The sequence below is a fragment of the Lepidochelys kempii genome, chromosome 11 (genome assembly GCF_965140265.1).
Source record: "Lepidochelys kempii isolate rLepKem1 chromosome 11, rLepKem1.hap2, whole genome shotgun sequence".
In the NCBI taxonomy this organism is placed as follows: Eukaryota; Metazoa; Chordata; order Testudines; family Cheloniidae; genus Lepidochelys; species Lepidochelys kempii.
In genome coordinates, this window is record NC_133266.1 from 36,342,769 (window position 1) to 36,369,330 (window position 26,562).

Consider the following 26,562-nt stretch of genomic DNA (forward strand, 5'->3'; position numbering starts at 1 on the left):
TGTTAGTAAGTAGAGGAAATTCAAGAAAATGACTGCAGATAAATTCAGTGAACTGAAGAAGCACTCTGCTAAACTTAAACACTCCTATAAATTGAAAGAAGATGGGATTCCCTTCGGGAATGTCCTGCCTGATATCCGTTTTTTGTTTTTGTTTTTGTTTTTAAATGATGGACAGTAAAGGATAGTTAGGCACCCAACTCCCATATATTTTCAAGGGGATTTGTTTGCCTACTGTTATTATTATTATTAATAATATTTTCATTATCATAGTACCTAGGAAACTAGTCATGCAGCGGGACCAACCCCATTGAGCTAGGTGCAGTACAAACACGGAACAAAAAGATGTATTATGTCCTAAAGAGCTACAAGCTACCTAGACAAGAGACAACAAATGGATACAGACAGAAAGGTGAATACAATGAAACAATGAGACGACGTTGTTTGACATGATAGGCTGCAGTCTCAGTACAGCAGCAGAAAATCTCCCCTCTAAAATATTAGTGAATTTCACCACTTTATGTGATCATAAAGACAGTTTCTGACAGAAATCAGAGAGGGTTTTGTTATTCTTTGCCTTAAATAACTTGCAACAAAAGTCCTGTGATGGAAGTATAACAGATGCAACAACATGTTTGAAAATGTACATGAATGGGTGGCTAAATGAATTGAGGCATCCTTGTATTGAAATAAGTAATTATTGAGGTTACTGAAATGTTGGAAGAGAAGGATAGAATCATAGAATCATAGAATATCAGGGTTGGAAGGGACCTCAGGAGGTCATCTAGTCCAACCCCCTGCTCAAAGCAGGACCAAGCAGGATAGATCACAATGCCCAAGGAAATGCACAATATACAACCATAATGATATATTGCAGGACTAGAGTCACATGAGAGTAGCCATTGCCAATCAGACCTGTAGATTTCAAGTTGCATAGTCTGTTTAGACATTCTTTCACATGGAAAAGAAAGATCCTGCAAAATGTGATTTGGTTTAAGTAAAAAAAAGAGAGAGAGAGAGAGAGAGGATGCTATTGAGAAGAATAAGATGTTCTGGAAATTGATGTAAAGGTTTGAGGAGGATGAAAGGTTTGAGGATGAAATGGATCACAACTGTATTTAAATGGCTCACATATGCTAGCTTTTAGTGCATTGCCCATTCTGTAATATTAAGATCTCCCATACTACTGGGATTCTGAATCTTTTGAAATCTGATCTAATGGTCAGTTGAAGCATAGAATATAGTACTGTATTTTTTTTTCTCAACAGGCCTCACTGAAGATTTTTTTTTATTTGTGTTGTAATTAATAACTTGGTACATTGTGCTTGAGCAGACATAAGCCAATAGCGCATATACTGGCCATTAATAATCTTTTTAATAAATAAAATGAAACATTCACATTCCTGCATCTTTAGTTGTGTCTATAAATATAACACCAGATTTGTTATCATATTATTTTTCACACTAATTAAAGCCCAAATGTGACAAATATAAGAATTCTTAAACTTTACCTTCAAATTAATCCCACTAGGATCCATGGTGGTAACCTGTTTTCTTACTCAACAGGAAACTATGACCAGGACAATAATAACCATCCAGTAATGACAGCTGATGATTAGAATAAGTGGTGGACCTGTAGGTTGATCACGTTTTCAAAGTGAAAAACTGGAACAAAGGGGCACCCTCTTCCCTCTCCCACAGTATTTCCCATTTAGAGTAGAAATATTGAGACACTTTACTGTAAAGGCAGTGTGGGAGAAAGTAGTTTTTATCCCTTTGTGACCCCATCACTGTCCTTGTCCCAACTGCTCTCACCCTATCCGCACACATTACCACCAATTCACTCTATTCTCCCCATCTCCATATTCAACCATGCCAAACCAACCCCCTCCCAGCTCTACATCTCTCCATGCTCCCTCCAGCCCAGCTCAACCTCCTCTTGCTCAGAAATACCACATTCGCTATCCCATAGGCTGAGAACAAAAGCTGTTCAACATTTTTCCCTTTTGGGGGCAGAAAATTCCTTTTTTTTTTACCTAAATTAATTTTTTCATGAAAAGTATTTGCTTTCTATGGAAAATTTCAAGTTGTTATCAAAACTTTTCAACTGAAAAATTGGTTAGTCTATAAGGTGCCACAAGTACTCCTTTTCTTTTTGCGAATACAGACTAACACAGCTGCTACTCTGAAACCTGAAAAGTTCCAGTTTTCGGCTGTAAAATTTTGATTTTCAACTAAAAAGGTGAAAGTTTCTGCAGAAAATGTTGACAAAAATATATTTTTCCACTTTTGTCAAAGTTTTCCACAGGAGGGGAGAACCATTTCTGACCAGTTCAAATGAGAACTTGTCTTATTTCTTCCTAACCTCTCCATATTTCAAACTAGCCCTCTCGGCCCCAAAACTTTTTCCACCTGACACCCCCAGACTCAAGAGCATCACGCACCAGAGACACATGTAGCTTTCAAGCCTCAGAAAAGCTAAAGAAAGGTCCTTCTTTATGTAGGAGCCTGGACTACATGTTTTCAGAGGACTTTTCCAAACTTAACATCTGTAACTATGACATCAGGCAAACATTTTCATGAAGAACCTCTCTGGACTGAGCACATCTTGAACTTGGCTGCATAAGAGAGGGGAAAGTGCATTAGGGATATGAGAAGCCTGCTCAATTTTGTGTTGACAGTCTTATTAGGTTAGAGGTGGAGCAGTGCAGTGCTATTAGAAGGAGCAGAAATGGTTGCATTTCTATAGCATGGATGAGGGCTTATCACCATTGCCTCAGTCATGCCCAGTTTCTTCCCCCGAGCTGGCTCCCTTTTGGGTCCTGCACAATCAAGCAGTAATGGATATGGCCTTCTTGATGTGCTGAACATAAATCCAATTTCTCTGCACTATGTAGTTGATGCCTCCATGGATGCACAGCATCTATCTACACCCCCACTAACAACACGGAAGGTCTTGTGGGCTCAAGCCTCTTCTCAGCAACCACTTCCTCCCCAGGGGCAGCTTCACCACGTTCGCCAACTGGTGGTTTGGTCCACTGGGCCCGACTCAACGGAGCCATCCGCCATGGCAACCGGGACAAGCGCTGCAGGAAGTGTGGCTACACCAACGAGACCCTGCCTCACATCCTGTGTGGATGCAGATACCACTCTGGAGCCTGGTGGCACCACCACAATGCCATCCAGAACCAGCTGGTGAAAGCCATCCCACCATCCCTGGGGAAGATCACCATTGACTCCGCCATCCCCGGGACAGACAGTCGACTGCGACCTGACATCGTCGTGCCCGACGCAGAAAAAGAGAAGGTCCTCATGGTAGACATCACGGTGCCATTTGAAAACAGGTCACCGGCCTTCCACGAGGCCCAAACACAGAAGGTGTTGAAGTATACCCTGCTGGCCGACAACCTGAGAGTCCAGGGCTACAAGGTCTAGATCTACGCCCTGATCGTGGGAGCCCTGGGTGCATGGGACCCCCCACAATGAGTTGGTGCTGAGAGCGTGCAGAGTTGGTCGACGCTATGCCTGGCTCATGAGACAGCTCATGGTGTCCGACATCATCAAGTGGTCCAGACACATCTGTACGGAACACATCATGGGACACTGCCAGTACCAGGTCGATTAACTGACAATGCTGACCAGGGAAATAACCCACTTCTTTCCCTGAAGAAGTCACGGATGCACCCCATCCATGTACTTATTCTGTACACCAGTACTGACTTGGACTCTTAATACCTTCCATGGGTGGCGTACCAGAGCCTACTTATCCACTGATACTTTAAAAACTCCCACACCCCAATCTGGAGCTATGCTGGTTATGTGATATGTATGTACCTTGTGAACCTTGTAACCAATACTTGCAATCCCCCATAACCCAAGCCCGACCCCAGATGTACAGTACCTTCCCTCTTAAATTTGATTTGAAATATTAACTTTAATAAAAATTTTAAATCTGTTCTTATCAAAACATCTTTTTGTGGGGTGGAGGGAGGGCAGGGGCAAAGTTCAAGAGCATGAACTCTTGCCCAGTTTTTCTTTCTAGGGTGATTGCTAAAAAGACTTGGACTTTTTTAAAATTTATTATTATTCTTGAAAGTGATATTCTGACCTGGATTATCATGATATGTTAGGCTTGACAGTTCTATATTGTTAGACTTGATGAAATGCTGTGTGGGAAAGTCATGGAGCAGGTGGAGAATGGTGTTAATCCTTTTTACCATAGTGGCTCATATGGCACTGAGAATATGTAAAAAGCACGAAAATAAGTTAGTGGAGTTTATGAATAGCAATGTCTCCTTCTGTCACTATGCTAGAATTTTAATCAAATGGGCTTTATATAGTTTTGAGATTTTCATGTCCCTAAAATATTTCTATGATGGTGGTAATGAATTGCATTGCCCTCTTGATTGTAAGACTGCTAGCATTCTGCTGAGGAGCCATATGTTTAACATTTTTTTAATGTGTCTTTGACATCAGGAGAATAGCTGAGACAGCAGAGGAAAGTGCTTATGCCTTGGATTTCAGCCAGAACAGAGACTATTTATGTTTAGTAACCAAAGAACTACTCCTTTTTCAATAAGAAGTGTTTGAGAAACATTATAGGCTGAAAATGTCATTCAAGCTAGGATTTTGTAAAACTAGGAGGCATGCTTCACAGTCCCTCTCCAGAAGTTATTTTTAGTTGAAGTTAGAATTCTCTTCCTGAGTGTGGAGTTCCGTGTTCTATCTTTGGGAAGTTTCTAAATATACACAAGGGCTCTGTTTTAGACCTGTTTTACATAGGCATAATCTCACTGACTGATGAAAAGGCACAGACTCCAAAATCAGGCTGTATAAAGATAGAGTTGTGTGGGTGTGTAGCGTATTATTTGTCTACTGAGGTCCATTGAGGCTAATGCTGTGTAACAGTCTCATATTCCATTATTAATTTATCTACAATTTAGATCATTATTTAACAATTACAGTTTATTTCTGTGGCAAAGGAGACTTGGATCTGTATGGTAGACACGTTATTATTGGTTGGCACTAAACTGGGAGGAGAGGTAGATACGTTGGAGGGTAGGGATAGGATATAGAGGGCCCTAGACAAATTAGAGGATTGGGCCAAAAGAAATCTGATGAGGTTCAACAAGGACAAGTGCAGAGTCCTGCATTTAGGACGGAAGAATCCCATGCACCGCTACAGACTAGGGACCGAATGGCTAGGCAGCAGTTCTGCAGAAAAGGACCTAGGGGTTACAGTGGACGAGAAGCTGGATATGAGTCAGCAGTGTGCCCTTGTTGCCAAGAAGGCCAATGGCATTTTGGGATGTATAAGTAGGGGCGTTGCCAGCAGATCGAAGGACGTGATCGTTCCCCTCTATTCGACACTGGTGAGGCCTCATCTGGAGTACTGTGTCCAGTTTTGGGCCCCACACTACAAGAAGGATATGGAAAAATTGGATAACGTCCAGCAGAGGGCAACATAAATGATTAGGGGACTGGAACACATGACTTATGAGGAGAGGCTGAGGGAACAGGGATTGTTTAGTCTTCAGAAGAGAAGAATGAGGGGGGATTTGATAGCTGCTTTCAACTACCTGAAAGGGGGTTCCAAAGAGGATGAATCTAGACTGTTCTCAGTGGTAGCAGATGACAGAAGGAGGAGTAATGGTCTCAAGTTGCAGTGGGGGAGGTTTAGGTTGGATATTAGGAACAACTTTTTCGCTAGGAGGGTGGTGAAACACTGGAATGCGTTACCTAGGGAGGTGGTGGAATTCTTTCCTTAGAAGTTTTTAAGGACAGGCTTGACAAAGCCCTGGCTGGGATGATTTAGTTGGGGATTGGTCCTGCTTTGAGCAGGGGGCTGGAATAGATGACCTCCTGAGGTCCCTTCCAACCCTGATATTCTATGATTCTATTAGTTTCTTTGTTCTGGGTTCAGTACTAGATTCAAATACTCCCCAGATTCTTGTGATTTAGGATTTGGGTTGTAGTTTAGACTTGTTACAAAGGCAATTCCAAGTCACTGACCTGAACTTTCCCAAAATTGGAGTGTGTGGGAGGAGGAGTGGTTTTCACATCCGTTTTTCTGAATTAGCCCATCTCTGTTTGCAGTTAATATTTCTGCCTGAAGGTATCTCTGTTGTTTTTTTGTTAATGTGAGGATTTTTCTGTTTCAGTATTTAATATGAGTAGAAAAAGACAGAAACCCAAATAATGAAATATATATATAGAGAGAGAGAATATGCATTTCCCAGTAAAGATCCAATGATGCTAAAGTCATCTGAGAAGGGAAAGAATTTAGCTGGTCTCTTTCTTGCACTGGTGTAAATAAGGAGTAATGGAGTTAATCTGGATCTTACGTTAATAAGATCAGAACTTGCTCCTTTGGAGTTTGTACTGGTGCATTTTCATGTAGCTCAAGGTGCCTGGACATAGTTCTGCTTTGAATAACATATAGGAGGACCAGTTAGTACTCAGTTTCCAAGCAACCAACAACTGCCAACTCTTTCACCATCCCTAGTCCCAAAAAACTAATATACCTAAACACCTGTTGTGAATTTTTAATTTTTCCTGCACACTTAATTTTTCCCAACACTTAAATATATGGTGTTGGATGTGATGGATGTAGTTGGTTATATAGTTAAGCACAAAGTTATACTCTGTAGTGATGTACTATGGTTCTTATCTGCCTTTTAACAAAAATCTGACATTCCATAAAAATATATTTTTTCTCTTTTTTATATTCACAAGAGCTAAAGATGCTTGTGATATTAGAGTTAGTTGTATAGTATGAGCTGTTGTCTTTTTTCATTTTCTTTTAATTATTAAGATGTGTTTAACTGTGGATAAAACTGCACTTGGCATCACTGGAGGTTTTTAAGAACAGGTTGGACAAACAGCTGTCAGGAATGGTTTAGGTTTACTCGATCCTGCCTCAGCACAAGGGGTATAAGGAGGTGAAAATAGACAAGTTGTGCTTTTTAATAAAGAGGACAACAGATATATGAAACAAGAATAGTGTTACTCCTGTGAGCCCCTCATTCAGTATTCTTGCCACTAAGCAATAATGTCAGGAAATCCCAGTGCCCATGGGTAAAAGCATTTCCTTAACTTTAATCCCCTGATACACTGTAGTTCCAATGCTTAAAGACTGTGTTGATTTGGGGGATCTGTCTATGTACAACTTACGAATTCTGTTCGATGTTGGGGCCCCTGCATGTTTGTGTCAAACTATTTGGAATGTGCAGTATTGCTGACCTCAAAACATAAAAAATCTAAAGTAATAAAAAGTCAGATTGGTCCAAAAATCACGTTATTTTGTGTGTGTTGTGTGTGTGTAAAAAATGTATACGTTTTTGGTCTCTTTATTTTTGAACTACACCTGCCCTTCCCCAGTGTGTATGTGACAATTAGTGTTGCCCACTCTCCCGGATTTATTGGGTGAAGTGATTTAGGTCCTTGCTGAAGGAGCTCTCACTCCCACATCTCCCCAGTCCCTGCCCAGCAATTAATTCTGCCCTCCATTCATTCCCCTCCCCCATCAGTTCAGCCCACCCATCAGGTAAGCCACCCAATCACATCTCTCCTCCTGGAGTTCTTCACCCATATCTCCTAGGCCTGGAGAGAGGGCTGCAGCAAGCCCACCCCGTTCTGCCCTTTCCCAGGCGAGGTACTACAGGGCAGGGGAGGAGCAGAGGTGCCACCTAATCCTGTTGCTCAGGGGGATAGGTGGCAGAGCCCCTTGAGCTGATGGACCCATTAGCTTTCTCCTCCCCCATCCCTTCCTACAAGAATGACTTCAGATAACTAGAAGGGGGTGGGGAGGAAAGCTCTGCCTACAGTAGCTCTGATTGGTTATTCAGCCCCAAGATGTGGGCAGGTGGGACAGTTAGAGGACTCAAATTTGCTAGAGGGCTGAAGCTTCTTTTGTCATCACAAGACTGGTTCCAACCCCAGCCAAAATCATGTCACTTGTGAAAAAATCATGAAGGTTGGCAACACTGTGTGTGGGGCTGGTTGCTTTTTCTGTTGTGTTTTTACCTCCATGCTGGACTGAAATTCTAAAAGGTGATGACACAGGGAGAAGAGCCTACAAGTCTGGTCTTTGGAAGAGACTGTCATTAAGGACTATTTCTTAGTGATCAGACCTGACCCACAGAGAACAATAGGATCTCTGAAGGCTGGGGGAAGCTAGTTTGCCCTAACTTTTCTGCAGGAGGTTGAGGACTGGAGAATGGAATTTCCCCAGCAGCAGGAAACCAGATGGTGGTGGCGGTGGGATACATAAAATTGTGTGGGACACAGAGCAGAGACTGATTCACTCACTTCATAATTTGGAAGAGAAGGCAAGTGCAGGAGGAGAGATCCTGGACTCCTTAGAGGATTCTGCCCAGGCCCAAAAAACTCTCCAGAGTGGTGAGGAAACTGAGCCAGGGAAATGTATTTATTATTTTGTCTCTTGTGCTATCTAAGTAAAAAGTAATTGTGTTTAGGAGCCCTTATAAAGCCAATTTGCATTTTGCTATCACATGTCCCTGAAACATAGTGTAAATCAGAGTACCCATGTGGATGGAGTTCTGGGAGAGGGTGTGTGTGAGCTATTAGGAATCTGAGGAGTTAGCACTGATCCTCGGGGCCTAAGGCTGCTGGACCATGTGGTCCCATTTCTGTGAAAGTATAACAGACAGAGCACCTGTGCTCAGGAGATGTGCCAAAGACATCAAGGGGAGAAACAGTGCTGCAGCCTAATGAGACCACACAGATCCTGCAGATTGGACCCAGCACAGCAGCCTGGTGTGTGTCCAGCAGAGCGTGCTCTATTAGGGATGTGTGTGTGACAACCATGTAATCAAATATATTTAGTGTATGCACTTTATGGACATGTACATTTTCTTTTTTCATTTTGGACACCTAAAAAATGTCAAATGGAGGTGCAGACTCCTTTGGAAAACATAGACATAGTCTGTGGACCCCCAGGGATCCGCAGACCACATGTTGAAAACCACTGTTCTAAGTCATTCGTTAAGTAAAATGTTTTTTTACTTTCCACCTTATATCTTTAATTTTCTTTCTTTCTATTTTATTTTAATCTTTAACCTAGCCTGTTGTTGTTTCATTCCTGTGGTAGCTGTAAACACTGCATTTGTTTACTTGGTTGGGAGGCAGGAGTGCAACCACTGCTAAGGATGAAAGATAATATCAGTGCTTCTCCACTGATTCCCTGCCACCAATCCCAGAACAGCCCACATGACTCCTCCTTTCATTGTCTGAGAGCAGGATTTCCCGGATGCTCCAGCTTGATAACTAGCGCTGGTTGGAAAACGAAATGTCCTTTCTGCAGGAAATTGTGACATTTCAAAATTTCTTTTCATTTTGAATCTGAATGAAAAATTTAAATTTCAAAATTTACTGTTTTATCTCTCATTAAACTGTTTTATCTCATTAAATAGTTTTATCTCAGTAAGGCAAAGAGTTTTGTTTTGATAATGTTTAAACATGATTTTAGATAAAATTCTACATACAGTATAATGTTTAATGTAATATAATATAAAGTAAATGCAATGGATCAGTTTGATAAAAGTTAAAATGTTTCAACATTATCAAAATTATACTAGAAAGCTAAAATGATTTGTTTCAACTTTCTCCAGTCAAAAATTTTGTTAAAATCAACACATTCCTGCAAATATTTTGATTTCAGCAAATATTGCATTTCCTGAGGAGGAGTGGAACTATCCCATTGAAAATTTTTTGACCAGCTATACTAATAACAGAGATCTTCGTATTTGCATCCTGCCTATCTTTGGCATAGCACTATAAAGTTGTTTCAGAGTTGCAATTTAAAAAAAAGTAATAAAATATCCTCTGTAAAATAATATAGGGCCTCTGGCATTGTACTCAGTGGTTATATATTATGCCAATTAAATGTAGCACATCTGAAGAACATTTCTTGAGAAGTATATTTTACTGGACCTCACAATATTTTGGGTCTGTGTGTGAAATATGAGAGGTTTACTTTTGTTAACAAGGCTATTAATCTTTTTAATAAAAGTCAGTTTTTCTTAGCACTACTTCTTTAAGCAGGGTGAAAAATGTTTTATTTTGTTGTCTGTTAATTTCCTCATGTAGAATTGTTCTGTTTTTATTTCTGATCACAAATGTTTTGTTCCATAACAAAAGAGTTGTGGTGAGGAGGGGGGGTTGGGGGCTGGGAGCAGCGCCAGGCCAGCAGCTGGCGCCAGGGGCGGGGCCAGAGTGGAGCTGGGGGCAGAGCGGGGCTGGGTGGCACTCCCTTCCTGGGCTCCACTGCACCCCCCTGCATGTTCCTCCACTCCCCACTAGGAGGGTGCGCACTACAGTTTGGGGACCACTACTCTATTTTTTCTGACAGATAGGTTTCTCATATCATACCTCATGCAATTGTTGTATCTAAATTGCATGGCTGTAACACATCATCTAGTTTTTTGATTTCCTATAGCCATTTTATAATTCAAATCAAATCAAATAAACTGTCATATCTTAAAAAAGTCAAGGAACTAGTTTGTTGCTCTTATTTTGCTCTAACGGCCAACCACAGCCACTTGTGAGTGTCAACTACTGAATATCATTACAGGAATCTCTAAATATCTGTACAACAAAAAACAAATATTTAAAGATAGGAACAAGACTTGTGGCACCATTTTTAAAGTAGTGCACATCGTGTAGAGCTACATTTGTATGCAAGTGAATTAAGGAAGGAGGAAAAGGAGAAGAGTGTGAGGGAAGGGTGAAAAAAGAAGAGGGGAGATAGGCTTAGCACTGACTTCACATGTAACAACGAGCTGTTCACTGGGCAGCATCAGTGGGATCGGTGGAGAAAAAGGAGAGGAGTGTAGCTGTAAATCAGTATTATTTATATAGTATCATCCTGTGACAGGTTTCCCATTATTATTACGGATTTTTAGGTCCCTGGGTGACAGTAAAATGTTGCTTCATAGTGTTTTCCAAAGCTCCGTTCTCTTTTTCTGGAATACTGAAAGTGCTTGGCATTTTCCCTTACTCCTAAAAAGAGGGACAATAATTTCAACTATAAAATACTAGAAATCTTCAGCTAGACTCTTATAGACACAGTAGCAGTAGATCTATATTACACTGTGTGAGAAATTGGGTCACATTTCCCCTGCCTTGTGTCATGCAATGCTACTGACATCAATGGGATTTTATCATGTGTAAGTCAGTGGGCCAGTGTCTTTCAGGTGCTAAGTTACACTGAGATGGTTTCTTCCGATCTTCATTTGTTTTCCTCGTGAAAGATAAAACATTGTGAAAAGAGTGTGGACTAACCAGAGTGTCCTGGCCAACACTATCTCCGCTCTTAAAATAGATGACAGTGTTCACAAGTGTATGGTTTTGTAACAGTGAAAGCAAACACAGAAGCTGTCCGACTCCTTACTTTGTTTAAACACTTTGGCTTAACTTGAGTAAGAAATATGTCATATATTTATTAGCCAAATTCTATTGTCTCATATAAAATGTTTATTGCAAATGTTTTATCTTTACTGTTATTTTTTAATAATACCCCTCTCACAAGAGACCTAATCCTGCAAAACTTTGCTTGTGTGAGTATCCCATTTGATTTAAAGTTAGTGGGACTACTCGGAGAAGTAAAGATTTGCTATGTGACCAACAGGTTTTTCATTAATGTTACAACTGGCTTCCATTTTAGCTTCATCGATCTTGAAGAGGGAGAAGCGGAAAAGGACAAAGAATGTTCATTTTAACTGTGTTACTGTCTACTACTTCACAAGAAGGCAAGGCTTCACTAGTGTCCCGAGCCAAGGAGGAAGCACATTGGGCATGTCCACACGTCACAACAGTGTGCGCCAGTACTCCCTTGGAGAATTTGCAATGGAACAGGAGAGGCTCCATCGAGAGATGTTAAGAGACCATCTAAGGGAAGAGAAGCTTAACTCTTTAAAACTGAAGGTAAGAATGGCAAGGAGACCTTGCTTGCTCCCATCTCTCACATTTTAAACGGATACTGTCAAGACACCATAGGCCCAACATTTAACCTGATCACTTTATCTGACTTTAACAAATTTAAATTCAATAGAAATGTTCCTCTGATTTAAAAAAATCCAATTAAAACAGGTTTTTGTTTGGATTAGATATGTTAATCTACAGGCAATGCAATCAAAAAATGGCAGCATGGTGCTAGTGATGAGATATGGAAAGTGAAACTGACCGGTTTCTTTTCTTGGCCAACTTGAGCTAAATGCAAAAAGCAAACATTAATGGTGAAAAGTACATTCCATTTTTGAAAAAATCAGTTTAAATTTCCACCATGTTATAAGCAACACAGGTATGGATGTTTATTTTTTTTAAATATATTTTTAACCAGAAAGTATGCCTTTAAAGAAGAAAAACTTGCAAAATTTCAGCTCTTTGTTTGAGATAACTGCTTGATGCAAGTGCTTAGCTTATCAATACCAAAGATTTCTGATCATACTAATCCGGTCTCTACAAATTGGAGATATCGTCCTGGGTTGGCTTTTAAATACAGCGTAGTAGATGTTCAACAGGTGTATGGTTTTTACATTCAATGTATCATTGAAAAATCATGTTTAGAAACACTCGTCCTATTCCCAAATTGTATTAAAATTCGTGGGAAAATGCCCATTGAGTTAAATAAGAGCAAGATTGGGCAAACTAAGAATATGTATTAATTGTTTCTGTTATTCATTTATTTATTTTGGCATGGTTGCAAATTGATCTATGTAATTAGCTTTGAATTATTTTTAGAATTGTAGCCTAACTGCAGTCCTTTTCCCGCTATGAAATTATGCTGAGATTACGTCTCTCTGTTTCAGATACCACTAGAAGGCAGATTCCCAAAGCCACCTGGCATTATTCCCGGTTTAGAACATTACTCCTATTGCCTCCCAGGCATTTTTTCACAAGTTTCTGCCTCACCTCCTTCAGAAGTCTGTGTGGCTCTTGCTACGCAGACACTGTTGTAATTACTCCGCTGTCTACTAAAGTTTCTAGTTTGAACAGTGAACAGGTTGTTTTTTTTTAATAGCTTCTAACCCTCAACTATCATGGTGATTAGGACACATAGGTGAATGAAAGACAGACATTGGAATGGATTTTAGGCGGCAGGCCACAGCTTTATTGACATGGGTAGGGACTATATATTCCCTCCCTTCTCATACACCAGGCATTTACCTGGATCTGATGTGGGATTATGGGGCTCCCACCAGATAACCAATCATTTGGGATAGACCCCCTGCCCTGTCTCTCAGGACTCAGCTCACTTCTGAGTCCTCTAACCCTCCCGCTGCCCAGATAGTAGAGGTTACCAACAAGGGCTTCAGGCTTCCCCTTCTCCTTATACAGGCACAAGATCCACCAATGAAAATCCCAGATCTCATTTACCTCCAGTGCTCTCATCCCTTTTCCTCCCTCCTGGGAGTGGCAGATACTTGGTTTTTGGTCCATTGAGCAACATGCCCCCAGCCGGATGAAGCAAGAGGGGAGGCACAGTTTTTTTGGGGAGTACAGATTCTCTGACCAGCCGTATCCTCTCCTACTGAGACTAAGTGGGGATGGTGGGGAGGGTTGTTTAAAGTAGATAGTGACCTGTAGTCAGGATTTTAAATTCCGGTAAATTCCCTTTCCAGATACTGGTGTAGCAACAGAAGTTTGATTTCCATTCCATGTACCCCCTCCTCCCAGTCTCTAACTGCTAGATTAATTCCTGCAGCCAAATGGAAGGGCCTCACCTACAGATGGAAAGTTCTTCTCTCACTATTTCTTAGCAGCTGGTGGTGACTGTGAATCTGTTTTGGGGTAGTAGGTTTACTCTGTATTGGCATCCCCACACATTCAAAACTCATGAGTCAAGCCCCCAAAATCATGAGACTGATTTAAAAATCATGAGATTTTTTTAAAACTGGTACTTTTTATTTGCCTTCTGATTGTTGAGCCTTTGGGGTATGTTTGGGTTTGTTTTCAAGCTTTTCTCTGCAACCATGAGAACTAGAAAGGTGAGATTCTTCCATAAACAGTTTGATTCAGGACCATGGCTTTAAGAAAATAACAAATGTTGTGATATTTACAGTAAAACCATGAGAGTTGGTAACACTTTCTATCACAGTGTGTATTCCAGATAGTAGTTCTGATTCTCTTCTCATTTAAACCAGTATAGATCACTGAAGTCAATGGAGTTACTGATGTTAAACTGTTATCAATGAGAGGAGCTTTGAGCTTAGTATATTGGACTCATAATGGGAGCTCCACTCCCATTGATGCTAATGAGCACCATGTTGAACACTTTACTCCAATATTACTCATTCATGCCAGCTTCCTTTTTTCAAAAAGTGGTTGTGAGGAGGAAGAGGAGGAGAAATAATGTTGTCATTGAGTCCCATTCAGTCACAGTCAATGTTAGAACTTTGAGGGAACTTTTATTGTCTAGCCTTTTAGGCAATCATTGTGAAGCATCAAAGATGTTTTGTTTACTTATGATAGCTGGGCCTTGTTGATTTCTGTTTATGGAGATGGAAGAGTTGTTTTGCCCTTTGAGCTGTGTCTCAGTGAAAACAAGGAAGAAAAACATTACGGTTCTTAGGTGATAATGTCAGTGATTATGATCTTGATTTGAAGTGTTCTGCCCAGGAGTTACACGTAAATTGCTATTCAACTGCACAGAAAGCCATTGCATAAAATGAAGTAGGGAAAGCTTTTGTTTGAAAAGTTTTTTAAAAATTACTGTAAAAGCTGTGTGTTAAAAAAGAAAGTGTTATACCAATAACATAAAAACTAGCAGGATCTTATTAAAGGGGATAAGACAAAATGTCACATTTATTGTGAATACAAAAAGAACCATAGTAGGCAGTCAATTATAACTATAACATTTCATTCAGTTTCACATTCATTCACACGTTTGTTCATACACACACACAGGTTCTGCAGATGCTGTAGAGTTACCAGTCCTGAATGACAGGTTTCAGAGTAGCAGCCGTGTTAGTCTGTATTTGCAAAAAGAAAAGGAGTAATAGTGGAACCTTAGAGACTAACAAATGTATTTGAACATAAGCTTTTGTGAGCTACAGCTCACTTCATCGGATGCATGTAGCTTGGGTTCGTAGCTTGTGGCAGCTAATTGTCCAGGAAAGCCAGGCACAAGGAAGAGCTGGGTCTCTGTTGGCCATGCAGCGATGCCCTTCCATGTTGGCAGCAGAATGTTACCCTTCAAAGTCTTCCATCTCACTCATCCTTTTTGTAGGCTTTAGTTTGAATCCAGAGTCTATAGGTTCTTGCGGTGTCACGCTGCCTCTGGGTTCGGTATGATTGATCACCCTTCAATTGCAGACATGACTTTCAGCCTAAGACCTGGCTTTGATGTTTCTTCAATTGTACTTTTGCTCTTTTCTTTTGAGGGTGGACTCCTCTTACTTTGTCAGGGCTGTTGTCTGCATCTTCAGCCGTTGGGTGTTTACACTTTATTTCATCAGGACAGGCTGGGGCTGGAGGTTGATTCCATCATCCATCCATACCTCATTCACACATCTAAACTAAACTAATAAGATTACAGCAGGGTTTTGCAAAAATGAAGGTTGCAGCAAGCTTTTACAAAACTGAGTGAGCATTTTAAAATGGAGTTTGGGACAAGTTAAAATGGAGTTTGAGTTACAATATGGACAAGTGTAAGGAATGGCAAACAGTGAGCAGAAGTTACAATGTTGAAACAGTGTAAGTTTCAGCGATTTAAGCAGCAATTGGATTGAAAGTGAAACTCAATTAGCCAGTTATTGGGGTAACCGGTTTTATGAATGAATGTTGTTTCATTCATAAAAGTTTGCTTATGAAGTTATATTAATAAAGTGAATAATTAAAAACAATTTCATTGATCAGTTCTACAAAATAAAGTAGTAGTTTTTATTTCAGTTCTCCTGGTTTGTTAATTTCTACATTGCATTAAATATGTGGACTCCTAGGTAGCAAAGGTGACTTATTGTGGGTCTCATTTCAAAATGAAAATGTCTGATAAGGAGTGACTATCTATGTTAGGTACTTTGTTTTCTTTTTGTTTTACTTGCTGGGAATAGTAGTTTCTTATTTAGCTCCCCATATTATTAAAATCAAAGAAGAATTTTTAAAAAGACAAAGATTATTTTAACGATTTAAGCACTGGGGAGGTTTGGCACTCCAGCATTGTTAACAGATCAGCAGTGGTTTGTGAAAATTCTAATTTTTGAGTTGGAGCATAAAAATCATCCTGCCTACAAGACAGGGACATGGGAGGATTTACTTTAACAAATTGTCATTTGAGGAAACATTAGTAAACTTAATAAATTCACCAGCATGACCTGAGTGAAATAAAAGTTCACAGATCTGGGAACAAACATGTGTCAGCACATCTACCTTGCACCAAGCTAGACTTTGCTTTACACATTGCAGAGGTGTACCTCCTGAAAACAAGAGAATCCAAAGCAAAACCACTAGAAAAGAACCTAGTTGTCTACTCTACCATAGTATAGGAATAGAATTATTCTAGCAGCCCTTTTCCCCCTTAAAAAAAAAAAAAAGGTAAAACCATTATTCCAGGCCTTCTCCATCTTTTTATGAGTGTCTAACAGACATCAGAGAATGTACTTAAAGAATAGCTGACAAGGAATAGTATATGTTCAAGTGCAATTTTCTAGTCTCTGAATATCTGTAGGGAAGATCTCTATGCTATTTTGTAACTGCTATATAAACTAGGTAAAATGGATAAAAAAAGACAAAATGGTATGAATATGGTGCATTTACCTTTAGCTTGTGGAGATACGTGTTTTAGCACTTTACTAGGAGAGCTATTAGCTGCATAGTAACTACAATAGACAGGTTTGAAAGGGCTCAATTCATTCAAATCTGTCTTGGAAATGTCAGTAATGGGTGAACTGATTTAATATTTTTAGTATTTGGATTTCAGCATTGCAGCTCTGCATCTCTAGAAATTTTCATTAACCCTTAAACTCAAGGATATATATACTTCTCCAGTAAGCCCAGTTATGGACAACTCCAGTGATTTTAGAAAGGTCTGTTAGATTCCTTTGATTATGAGTGTCCCTATTTTTCAGCCATTCCCCCTCACTTTGAGTGTACTGTGCAAATAGATGCCATTAGTTCTAGCAGCCAGAATCAAAAGAAAAGAAATTCACCTGCATTATTATTTTGCCCTGTTTGCACTCTGGTGAAACCTGATGCAGAAACTAAGTTTTCTTCACCTACTTCCCTTGTGAAGAGAAGTTTTCAGCTAAGGGGACGGAGAGGAGTGTGGCATAAAGTTCAATTTTTCAGGTTTTATAGAGGCGAAGTGAATTTCACACCAAGGCCTTAAGTGTGCATCAGCCCTTGTTTGATCCTTTGCACTGCCATGAATTTCACTCTGATAGCTTTAAAATATAGACTGTTATTTCTCCCTATACCATATTTTACTCAAATTAGCAATATTGTGACATTCACAAGAGGATTTAATGTTCCTCTAAATTCTTTCATGAAAATGTATTTTGTGACAGTTAATAGTCTCCAGCTCCCCTTTGTATTTAGCTGATAAATTGCTTATTTAGGAAGTGGTCTACAGTAACTGGGAGAAAGTGTGTCACTTTTTATTCTGTGGTTATTCTGTGCCAACTAATTCAGAGTTGCTGTCACCACGCAAAAGAAAAGATAACAATAAATTTGACTATGAACCTTGATTATTAGCAGTTGAAAGACTTGACTGTAAGTAAGAAGTCACTACCTTGCCTGAGGTATAGAACTGACTTTCGTATGTCAGACATGGGATTATATTATAAAGGCTATGATCCACATGTTGCAGATTCTGACTTGTTTGTTGACAAAAACACAATCCTGTTAGGAGCATGTGCCGGTTACCAATCACCTAGTTCAACTTCAATTTCACTTGCAAGCATTCTGAGCATACGAAAACTATGAAAATATTGGCATGGAGGCAACAGGTTACAACTCAGAGAGAGAAATCAAACTGGTATGAGCATAATCTAATGGGATGAGCACAGGACTGGGATCAGGAGACTGGGTTTAAATCATGGCATTGCCACTGCATGTGATCTTGGGCCTAATTTAAGATGTTTTCCCACCTGTAACTGAGAAGAAGTCTGGACACCATTGTAATATGGGAATGTTTAGCAGTATTAAATTAATTAGAGTCAAATCAGTGGTTTTAGGACTGATGAGAAAGCAGAGGAAAAATTAAACAGGAATAAAATCTTTTTCAGCAATTTTTCCATATACTTAACTTTTTACCTGTCACTGGCTAATTGAATTATTTTTTTTTTTTTGCTAGAAAGAAACTGATTAGCATTTGATAACTGAATAAACCATGGATCATCATCAGTTCTTTGTTGGTCTTTGGAGGGTGCTAATCAAAAGTTGCCAGAAACTAACCCAGATAAGAGAGATTCAGAGGAGAGATACGAAGATACAAATGTCTTCAAATCCCCCACATGACACAGGAACATGTTTGTGGCTAACGTGTTGCAGCAAAGAAACAGATTTTATTTTTATTTTTACTAAACATGAACCCAACCTACAAAATTCACCTCCAGATCCAAAGTCTCTGAATGTTCAGATCCAGGGGCCCACAGAGAATTTCTGTATTTTATCATTTCCTACTCTATTGTATTCGTCTCCAAACATATACTGTTCTATCAGATACAAACGTCTAGGTAGCAGCTTGAAAATATTTCTCTTTCTGAATAAAAAGCCTTATTTTTCTACTGTCATATCTTTGGACTCAGAAGAGGCAGAGGAAGAGCACCACATTTTATATAATGGACACAGTTAATATCTGCTTGTTGTGGCTAACAAAATTAACAACGGGTTGGGGGCAAACAGAACAAAGTACAGATTTCTATCACCTCAGGTAATATAAAAATGTGTGATGTTCCCTACACCAGCATAACTTTCTTTATTAAATTTCTCCTTGTATTATTTATATTAAACTGCTTTTAATAGCCTTTTTAATTGGCTGCCACGAGCAGGAACTAAGTTTTAGATCAAGAATTATATTTTAATTTCGTACAGGCAACTGAGCAACAATGCTCTGCTTGGTAAGTGGTTTCAGGGGGGAAAGGAAAGTAACTGCAATGTGTTAATGTAGAAAATTCTGTATGTGCAGGTATAGTAAGACTAGTAAAGATGGGTCCATAGCTGGGCAGAGAAAACGTGCTCGCACCTCTCTAGCAAAAAATGTATTAAAGCATAGTTCACAAGGGAAGTTTTATCTTTTGCTAGCTAGTGCGGAAAGGGCAGACATCTAGGGAAACAGAAAAGAAGAAGAATATGAAGGTTTTTCAAGAGAAGTTTTAAAGATGCCTATATATAACTGTGAAAAAGAGAACTGGAAATATCTGAGCATAAAAGATTTGAATATTATGGAAATAACAAACACGGCAGCTGAAATGAAAATCACTGGGGCTTAAACTCTGAAGGTTGCAATTTGTTTATAAAAGTCAAAATACATTGGAAAGAGGAAGAAATAGTGTGTCGTAAGGGAAGTTCTAGAAATAGCACTCTAACTTTGTAAGAAGCACAGATAGTGATGAAATATTAACAGAGGACATACTACTGTACACTAAGGAAATATCTTCTTGTTAGTATATTAGTAAGTATGCCCACCTGCCAGTCAGGTATCGGGAGTCAGCTCCTTGATTGGGGCAGGGAGTTGCTTTAATCTTGAGTTTGCAAGGAAATGGATGAATGATCTGTCAGGTCTTTTCTATCTTTAACATCTATTATTGTTACTACTCAAGACTGGAGGCCACAAAGACAGTAAACTTTTGATAGGAATTCACTCTCTAGACCATTTGAACAATGGCATGAAATGACAGCTATAATCCAGAAGGTTGTGCAAAAGGCAAACTGTTAACAAAAGTGGGAGACTTAAGGTACCTAAGACAAAGCAGAGCATATAGTAAATAAATGCAGCAGTAGTTATATGGATATGATACAGGACTTCTTCCTTATACAGTATGTAAAAGAAGATACAACTAGAAAGAGAGTAACAGCGATGTCAGGATTAAGTAGTTGAGAAGGGGGAGTATCTCAGCAACAATGGTAATATTACCATATATAAACATAAAAAACCATAACAGAATTGGAAGCACATGCACTGACTGTGAATTTAAGTGTTCAACAAAAATTCAAAAGTGATAGCAGAAAAGAATGAAGAATATCTGTTGTTATAATGAAAGTGCAGGGCATGTATTTGAATATATATTTCCTTATGGATAGGAAAATATTCAGATAAACTCACTGGGTACCAGATCTTGAGGTCCTTACACTGATTTTACTCAATCCTTACTCAAGCATGCTCCCGTGGGAGTACAGAAAAAGCTAACATGGACAAGGTTTGAGATTTAGTCTGAGTAAAATTGGAATGGGAACCTCAGGATATGGCCCTGAGTTTGTTTATTGATGCCTCAAATTGTGACATCGGCGATCTGAAATAATAAATCCAAACAAAAGGTGCTGTATTGGTGAATGTGTGATCAAAGTTGTTTCCTTTACATTCACTGTTTTTTTATTTGAAAAATACAGCAGTGTGTAAATGTGACATTAAGTGAGTAATTAAACCTACAGAAGTCACAAATTCAGAGGTATGGGCCCTGATCTTCTGCGAGTGTAAATCAATACACCTTCATTGAAATCATTGTGCTTAGGAAAGATAAAGACTGGGAATATATGCATTTGGTTTTCCACTTAACAAAATGTTTTTTGATAACAATAGCAAAGGAAGCCTCACTTGACAAAACACATTTATATTACTGCACTTGTTGGAAATGTTTATGCTTTGTTTGTAAAAATATATTGAATATCTCAGTAGTATACCACAGTGTTCAATTTGTTTAGCTTGAAATTGGAAGGAATGTACAATTTGTGGGATCCAGATGTGCCCTCCTTGGGGAAATGTTTTTAAATACTTGCCATTTGGTCCACTCTCAAGTCAAATAGTTTTCTCTTCAGAAGTATTTTTATGAGCCCCAGAAATGTACTCTCTGGTAGTGATAACTAAGCAGTGAGCTCCATCATAGAAAGGGAAATTAGTCCAACCCCTGCCTTCAAACTGGGAAGCCAGCCATATGTGAGAGCAGTCTAAAGCGCTGGGCTGGTCCTTGGATCCTGGAAATGTTAAGGTGAATTAAAGCCACCTTTTCCCTTACAATCCCAGTCGTTCACCTAGGCAGCTTGGCTGGAATAGCAAATCTGGCTCAATGCTCTCACTTGAGGCGCACTTACTCAAATGTGTTGGTGTTGCTGGGTTGGGGTGTTATAAATTTAAGACTATGAGTGCTAGTATATGAAAAGGCGACATTTGGATGCTTGTGTTAAGTCCTGCCAGATATCTTATTCTAAAATAATGTATTGATGAGAGGAAGAAGATACATTAGAAAGTAACAGAATATCATCAAGAACTCTTGAGGTTCTTAACAATACTTTTCCAGCCGAAAGGATATAGCATGGTTTCTCGAGTCTTTGTATAACTGAGTTCTCAGAGGCATATATAATTCAGAAAAGAATAGAAATTTAATATATTTATCCCTGAACCTTACACCATTGTCCTTGAATGTATACAATTGCATCCAAAGGGCAGGTATTCTCAAAAGGCCAAACACTGAAGTTCTTACTCAGCCTTTACTAATGTAAAACTATCACTGAAGTGAATGGTATCTTTGCCTAAGCAAGGACTTCAAGGTATCTGTGGCCAAAGATACTCCTGGACTCCACTACTGTCACTTTATCTTTCTTCTGCAAATTGCTCAGTCAAAAGATTACTTCCATGTCCTCCATCATCTGCCAGTCCAGCCCTGAAAAACACATACAGCCAGAACCTAACAATTAGCACCCTGTTGTAGCAAGAGGAAGAAAACATTATGAAAACATTAATACAAGTTTGTTTGTTTGTTTGTTTGTTGTTTGCAGAGAGGGGCATGAACTTTGGGGAGGGAAAATTGGTAACGGATCGCCAAGCTCAAGAAGTTCAAAGCACATGGAAGTTTGTAATACAATATGAGAGGGTATAGCCAACACGGTTTCTGCAAGGGAAAATTTGTCTCTCACCAATCTCTTATAGTTCTTTGACAAAGAAGAGCTGTTTGACATAGTTTCTTTAGGTTTCCAGGGGGGCTTTGACAAGTTTGCGCAGAAGAGGCTACTAAAAAGGTTAAGTAATCACAGGATGAGAGGCAAAGTATTAACATGGATCAAAACTACCTAGGAGACAGAAAACAAAGAGTAGGTTTAAATAGTTAAATTTCATTATGGTAAAAGGTTACCAGCAGGAAGCCTTGAGGTTCTGACTAGTCTTGTGTTGTTTAATATAGTCATTAATAATCTCAAAAGGGGATGAGTGGTGACATAACAAAATTTGCAGAAGACACAAAGTTTAATTAGGCTAGTCAAGACCAGAGAGTACTGTGAGGAATTTAAATCAGGGAGACCTAAATAGTCTTGGTCAATGGGCAGCTTGGCAGCAACAATGAATTTTGAAACTACTTGTACTCCTAGTAATGTTTTAAATTAACTGTATCAGCTCAGGAAAGGGACCTGGCTGTCACTGTAGACAGCTCAATGAAAACCTCTGCTTAATGTGCAGTTGCAGTCAAAAGAGGAAACAAGAAGTTGGGATGCGTAAGGAATGGGATGGTGAATAATATGAAAAATATAATGCCATTATATAAATCCATAGTATATCCAGATCTAGAATATTGTGTGCAGTACTTGTCATCCCCTCTCAAAAAGGATATTGTAGAATTAGAGGGGGCTCTGAGAAGGGCAGCAAAAATTATTGAGAAAGATTGAAAAGATTGGGATTGTTTGTTTTAGAAAGGAGACAAATAAAATGGGACTTGATAAAGTATATAAAATAATGAATGGTAATGAGAAGGAAGATCAGGAAATTCTGTCCTTCCTGTTTCATATCAACAAAAGAGCATACAATGAAATTAAAAGATGGCAAATTCAAAATTGATTAAATGCTTTTTCACACAAAGTGTAATTAGATTGTGGAACTCACTGCCACAGGAAGTCATTGAAGCTTAGTTCTTAACAAGATTCAAAAAGGGATTGGACATTTATATGGTTAATAAGACTATCCAGAACTGTTATAATTAATGATGATAAATTTTTTGGAAGGGATTTTAAATCTCATGCTTCAGAATTTAACCAATTTCTAACTATTATAGATCAGGACCAAATGACAGGAGCTGATCACTGCACATCTGTATATTTCAGGATTCTTGCACCTTCTTCTAAATTATCTGGTAGTGGCTACTGCTAGAGGCAGCATACTGGATTAGGTGGACCTCTGGTCTGATCTAGTACAGTAATCCCTGGATTCCTATACAGCAATCTTTGTGTTCCTAAATGTAAAGCACAGTACTATATGCTTTGACCTTTCTCTGATTCCACTTTGTGATGGAATCCCCCCAAGGTGCAGCCTGGAACTGTGGAAATAACTGTGCCCCCTTAACTCTCTCCAGCTGGGCTGTCTCTCACAATGTCTTGCTAGTGACCAGCAGCAAACCCCTCCAGGCACTGTTCTCGCTCAGAGCAACAGCATGTGGAGCCCCACACCCAGAGCCACTCATGAATCACACAGAGAAAGGCACCAGAGCCAAATCACACCCCCCCCCCCAGCTCCCAACACTGTACCTCAGGAATATACTGCCTTGCACTGCTCAAGACAGGCAGTGCAAATTTATTAATTGGTTCACCACTTCAACAATGGAAAGTGGATATACACAGCCTTTGCAAAACCTGAGCAGATTTGTCCCAAACTTCATACAAACTCACTGGTAAAGATAAACAATTAAACAGATTATTTTAATCCGGCCTTCAAGCTCCCGCTGGGGAGCAGGGTCTGGGGCTTTCCCTCGCAGCCTGCACCCTAACCCCCTGCCCCAGCCCTGATCCCCCTCTGAACCCCTTGGTCCAGCCCAGAGCACTCTCCTACACCCCAAACTCATCCCTGCCCCCACCCTGGAGCCCCATCCCACACTCTGAACTCCTCATTTCTGGCCCCACTCCAGACCCCTCACCCCCAACCAGAGCCCGCACCCCAAACCCAATTTTGTGAGCATTCATGGCCCACCATACAATTTCTATTCCCATATGTGGCCCTCGGGCCAAAAACTTTACCACCCCTGATCTAGATTAAGCAGTTTTTCTCACCCCACTGGATATTGCAGACTTTAATATGCAGGTTTGTTCCTTAAACCTGGACCAATCTCCTCTGTTGGAGTTGTCTCTTCTCAGTGTCTTAGGACATGGCTACACTGGAAACTTCAAAGCGCTGTCACGGGAACATTCCCGCAGCAGCACTTTGAAGTGTGAGGTCTCCCAGTGCTCCTGGTAATCCACCTCCACGAGGGGATTAGCTCCGAGTGCTGGGAGCATGGCTCCCAGTGCTCGGGGCCTGTCTACACTAGCTCTTTAAAGCGCTCAGACTTGCTGCGCTCAGGGGGGTGATTTTTCACACCCCTGAGCCAGCAAGTTACAGCGCTATAAAATTTAAGTGTAGACAAGCCCTAAATTGCTTGTAGCGTAGGTGGGGGCAGGAGAAGGGCCCAGCATATGGCCTTTGTGTCTGTTTTATACTCTCAGTCAATGTGCTTGGAAAACACAGGTCCAGGCATGTCTGGGTGCATTGCTGAGTCTCCAGGCAAGGTTGAGCAATTGCCCTGGGGTGGCCTCATGCAGGTGAGTCATTGCATTGTAACTCCCTTGCTGGACAATGGTTGTTGATAGGTAGTTTGATACCCTGCCTGGGTGTTGGTTTCTTTCCTTGCTGTTGCCTCTGGGGAGCTAATATCTGGCTGATTCCCCAACATACAGCATGTTTTAGTGACAGCCATACAACACAATTCTCGTAACTTCATATGCATTAATGATACATATATATGGAGAGAGAAATGACTTTCAGCTGGTCATAACCTTTCCCCTGATACCTTACAAGGCATGCTTTATATGTAAGATCACAATTATATAAAAATGAGGAATATGGGGGTTACAGGACGCTTCCCCAAGGTATAGAATGTCACACACATACTTTGCATCCAAATTCTAACTCTGGTAATGTTTTCCTTGGGTACTTGTGTCTCAAATGACAACAACACAGTGCATAGTAGTATTTTTCTTCTGGTGTGTTTCTCCATTTTTTCTCCACTGATGGAGTAATTATTACTCCTGCAAAGACAGTTTAGTTTGTGAATAGCTGTCATGATTTCAGCCATGATTGTATTGTCTATACACAAAAGGGCATATTGATCCTAACACTAATGTTTCCTGTTGGTTTTAGTTAATCCTTGTCCAGCACTTTGCTGTCACCAGGAAGCACTGATGAATAATTTTAAAATATCAACTCCTAGCAATATGGGAGATAATATTATTAATGTTTTTTCTTCCGTATTCTGCAACTATTGGTGAAAATCTGAATTCTCAATTATTTATTTTTATTTCCATGACTATTCTGAAATGAATGACATCTGAAATTAATTAGTCTCTTCAGAAGAAAACTGTTAAGAATTCTTGACTCATTGAATATCAGTTTTACGGAACCATGTATAACACTCTATATTCTTAGTGTTCTTATAATTCACATGCAAACAAATAAATTATAACGAGTATGTTCTCACTAAAAGGGACTAAAACTAAAAGGTTTTCGTTTCAGGAAGTGTATAGTCTTAATACTGTGTCAACTGCTCTGTATCACAGATGACAAAGAATGGTACAGTGGAATCAGAAGAGGCTGATACTCTGACGCTGGATGACATTTCTGATGATGATATTGATTTAGACAACACAGAAGTAGATGAATACTTCTTTCTACAACCCCTACCAACAAAAAAACGTAGGGCACTGCTACGAGCCTCTGGAGTGAAAAAGATTGATGTGGAAGAAAAACATGAGCTGCGGGCTATCCGCCTATCCAGGGAGGATTGTGGCTGTGACTGCCGAGTGTTCTGTGATCCAGAAACTTGTACTTGCAGCCTTGCAGGCATAAAATGCCAGGTAAAGATCTATATTACAGACACTCCTTACTAGCAGGGCATAAACAATCCACAACAGAGGTATTATGGGTAATGAATTACTAAGTGCTGAAATTTATGGGTCTCAAAACCAATAAAACGTAATTTATGGTTTTTATTGTGATTAGTTTGAAGACATGCAGTAACTGGCATTTTTCCCTGTGAATACAAATGCTCAGCTCCTCATATTCTTCTATGGGCCTTTAAACAAACATTCTACAGAGGAGTGACTAACTTATATGACTGCTGATTTCATGAGATTAATTTTTATTTTAGAAGTACTGTACATCTTTTCCCCTGAGTATAACTCTGCAGTTACTTCATTTGTATGTTTCCTACTTTATAATCACAAGCAGTTTTGAATCAAATATTAAAATCCAAACTCCTTTTGTCCCAGTTTCTGTCTAACTTCTGTGGTCATTTCTCCCCTTAGTTATTGTTTTGTCAAGCTGTCTATATTTCATTCAAAAAAACACACACCTTTCTTCACAAGCCATTTCCTCCTAAT

General features: G+C 39.6%; 1 protein-coding gene across 13 annotated transcripts in view; it reads left to right on the forward strand.

The window, feature by feature from the left end:
* The window catches only part of CSRNP3 (cysteine and serine rich nuclear protein 3), a 161,171-nt gene that overhangs the window by 123,799 nt on the left and 10,810 nt on the right, over positions 1-26,562 (forward strand). For all 13 annotated transcript variants that reach the window (XM_073305688.1, XM_073305689.1, XM_073305691.1 and 10 more), the window contains 2 exons: positions 11,684-11,943; positions 25,741-26,037. In XM_073305688.1, the coding sequence (XP_073161789.1) occupies positions 11,684-11,943; positions 25,741-26,037 (557 nt within the window). The remainder of the gene's footprint in view (positions 1-11,683; positions 11,944-25,740; positions 26,038-26,562) is intronic.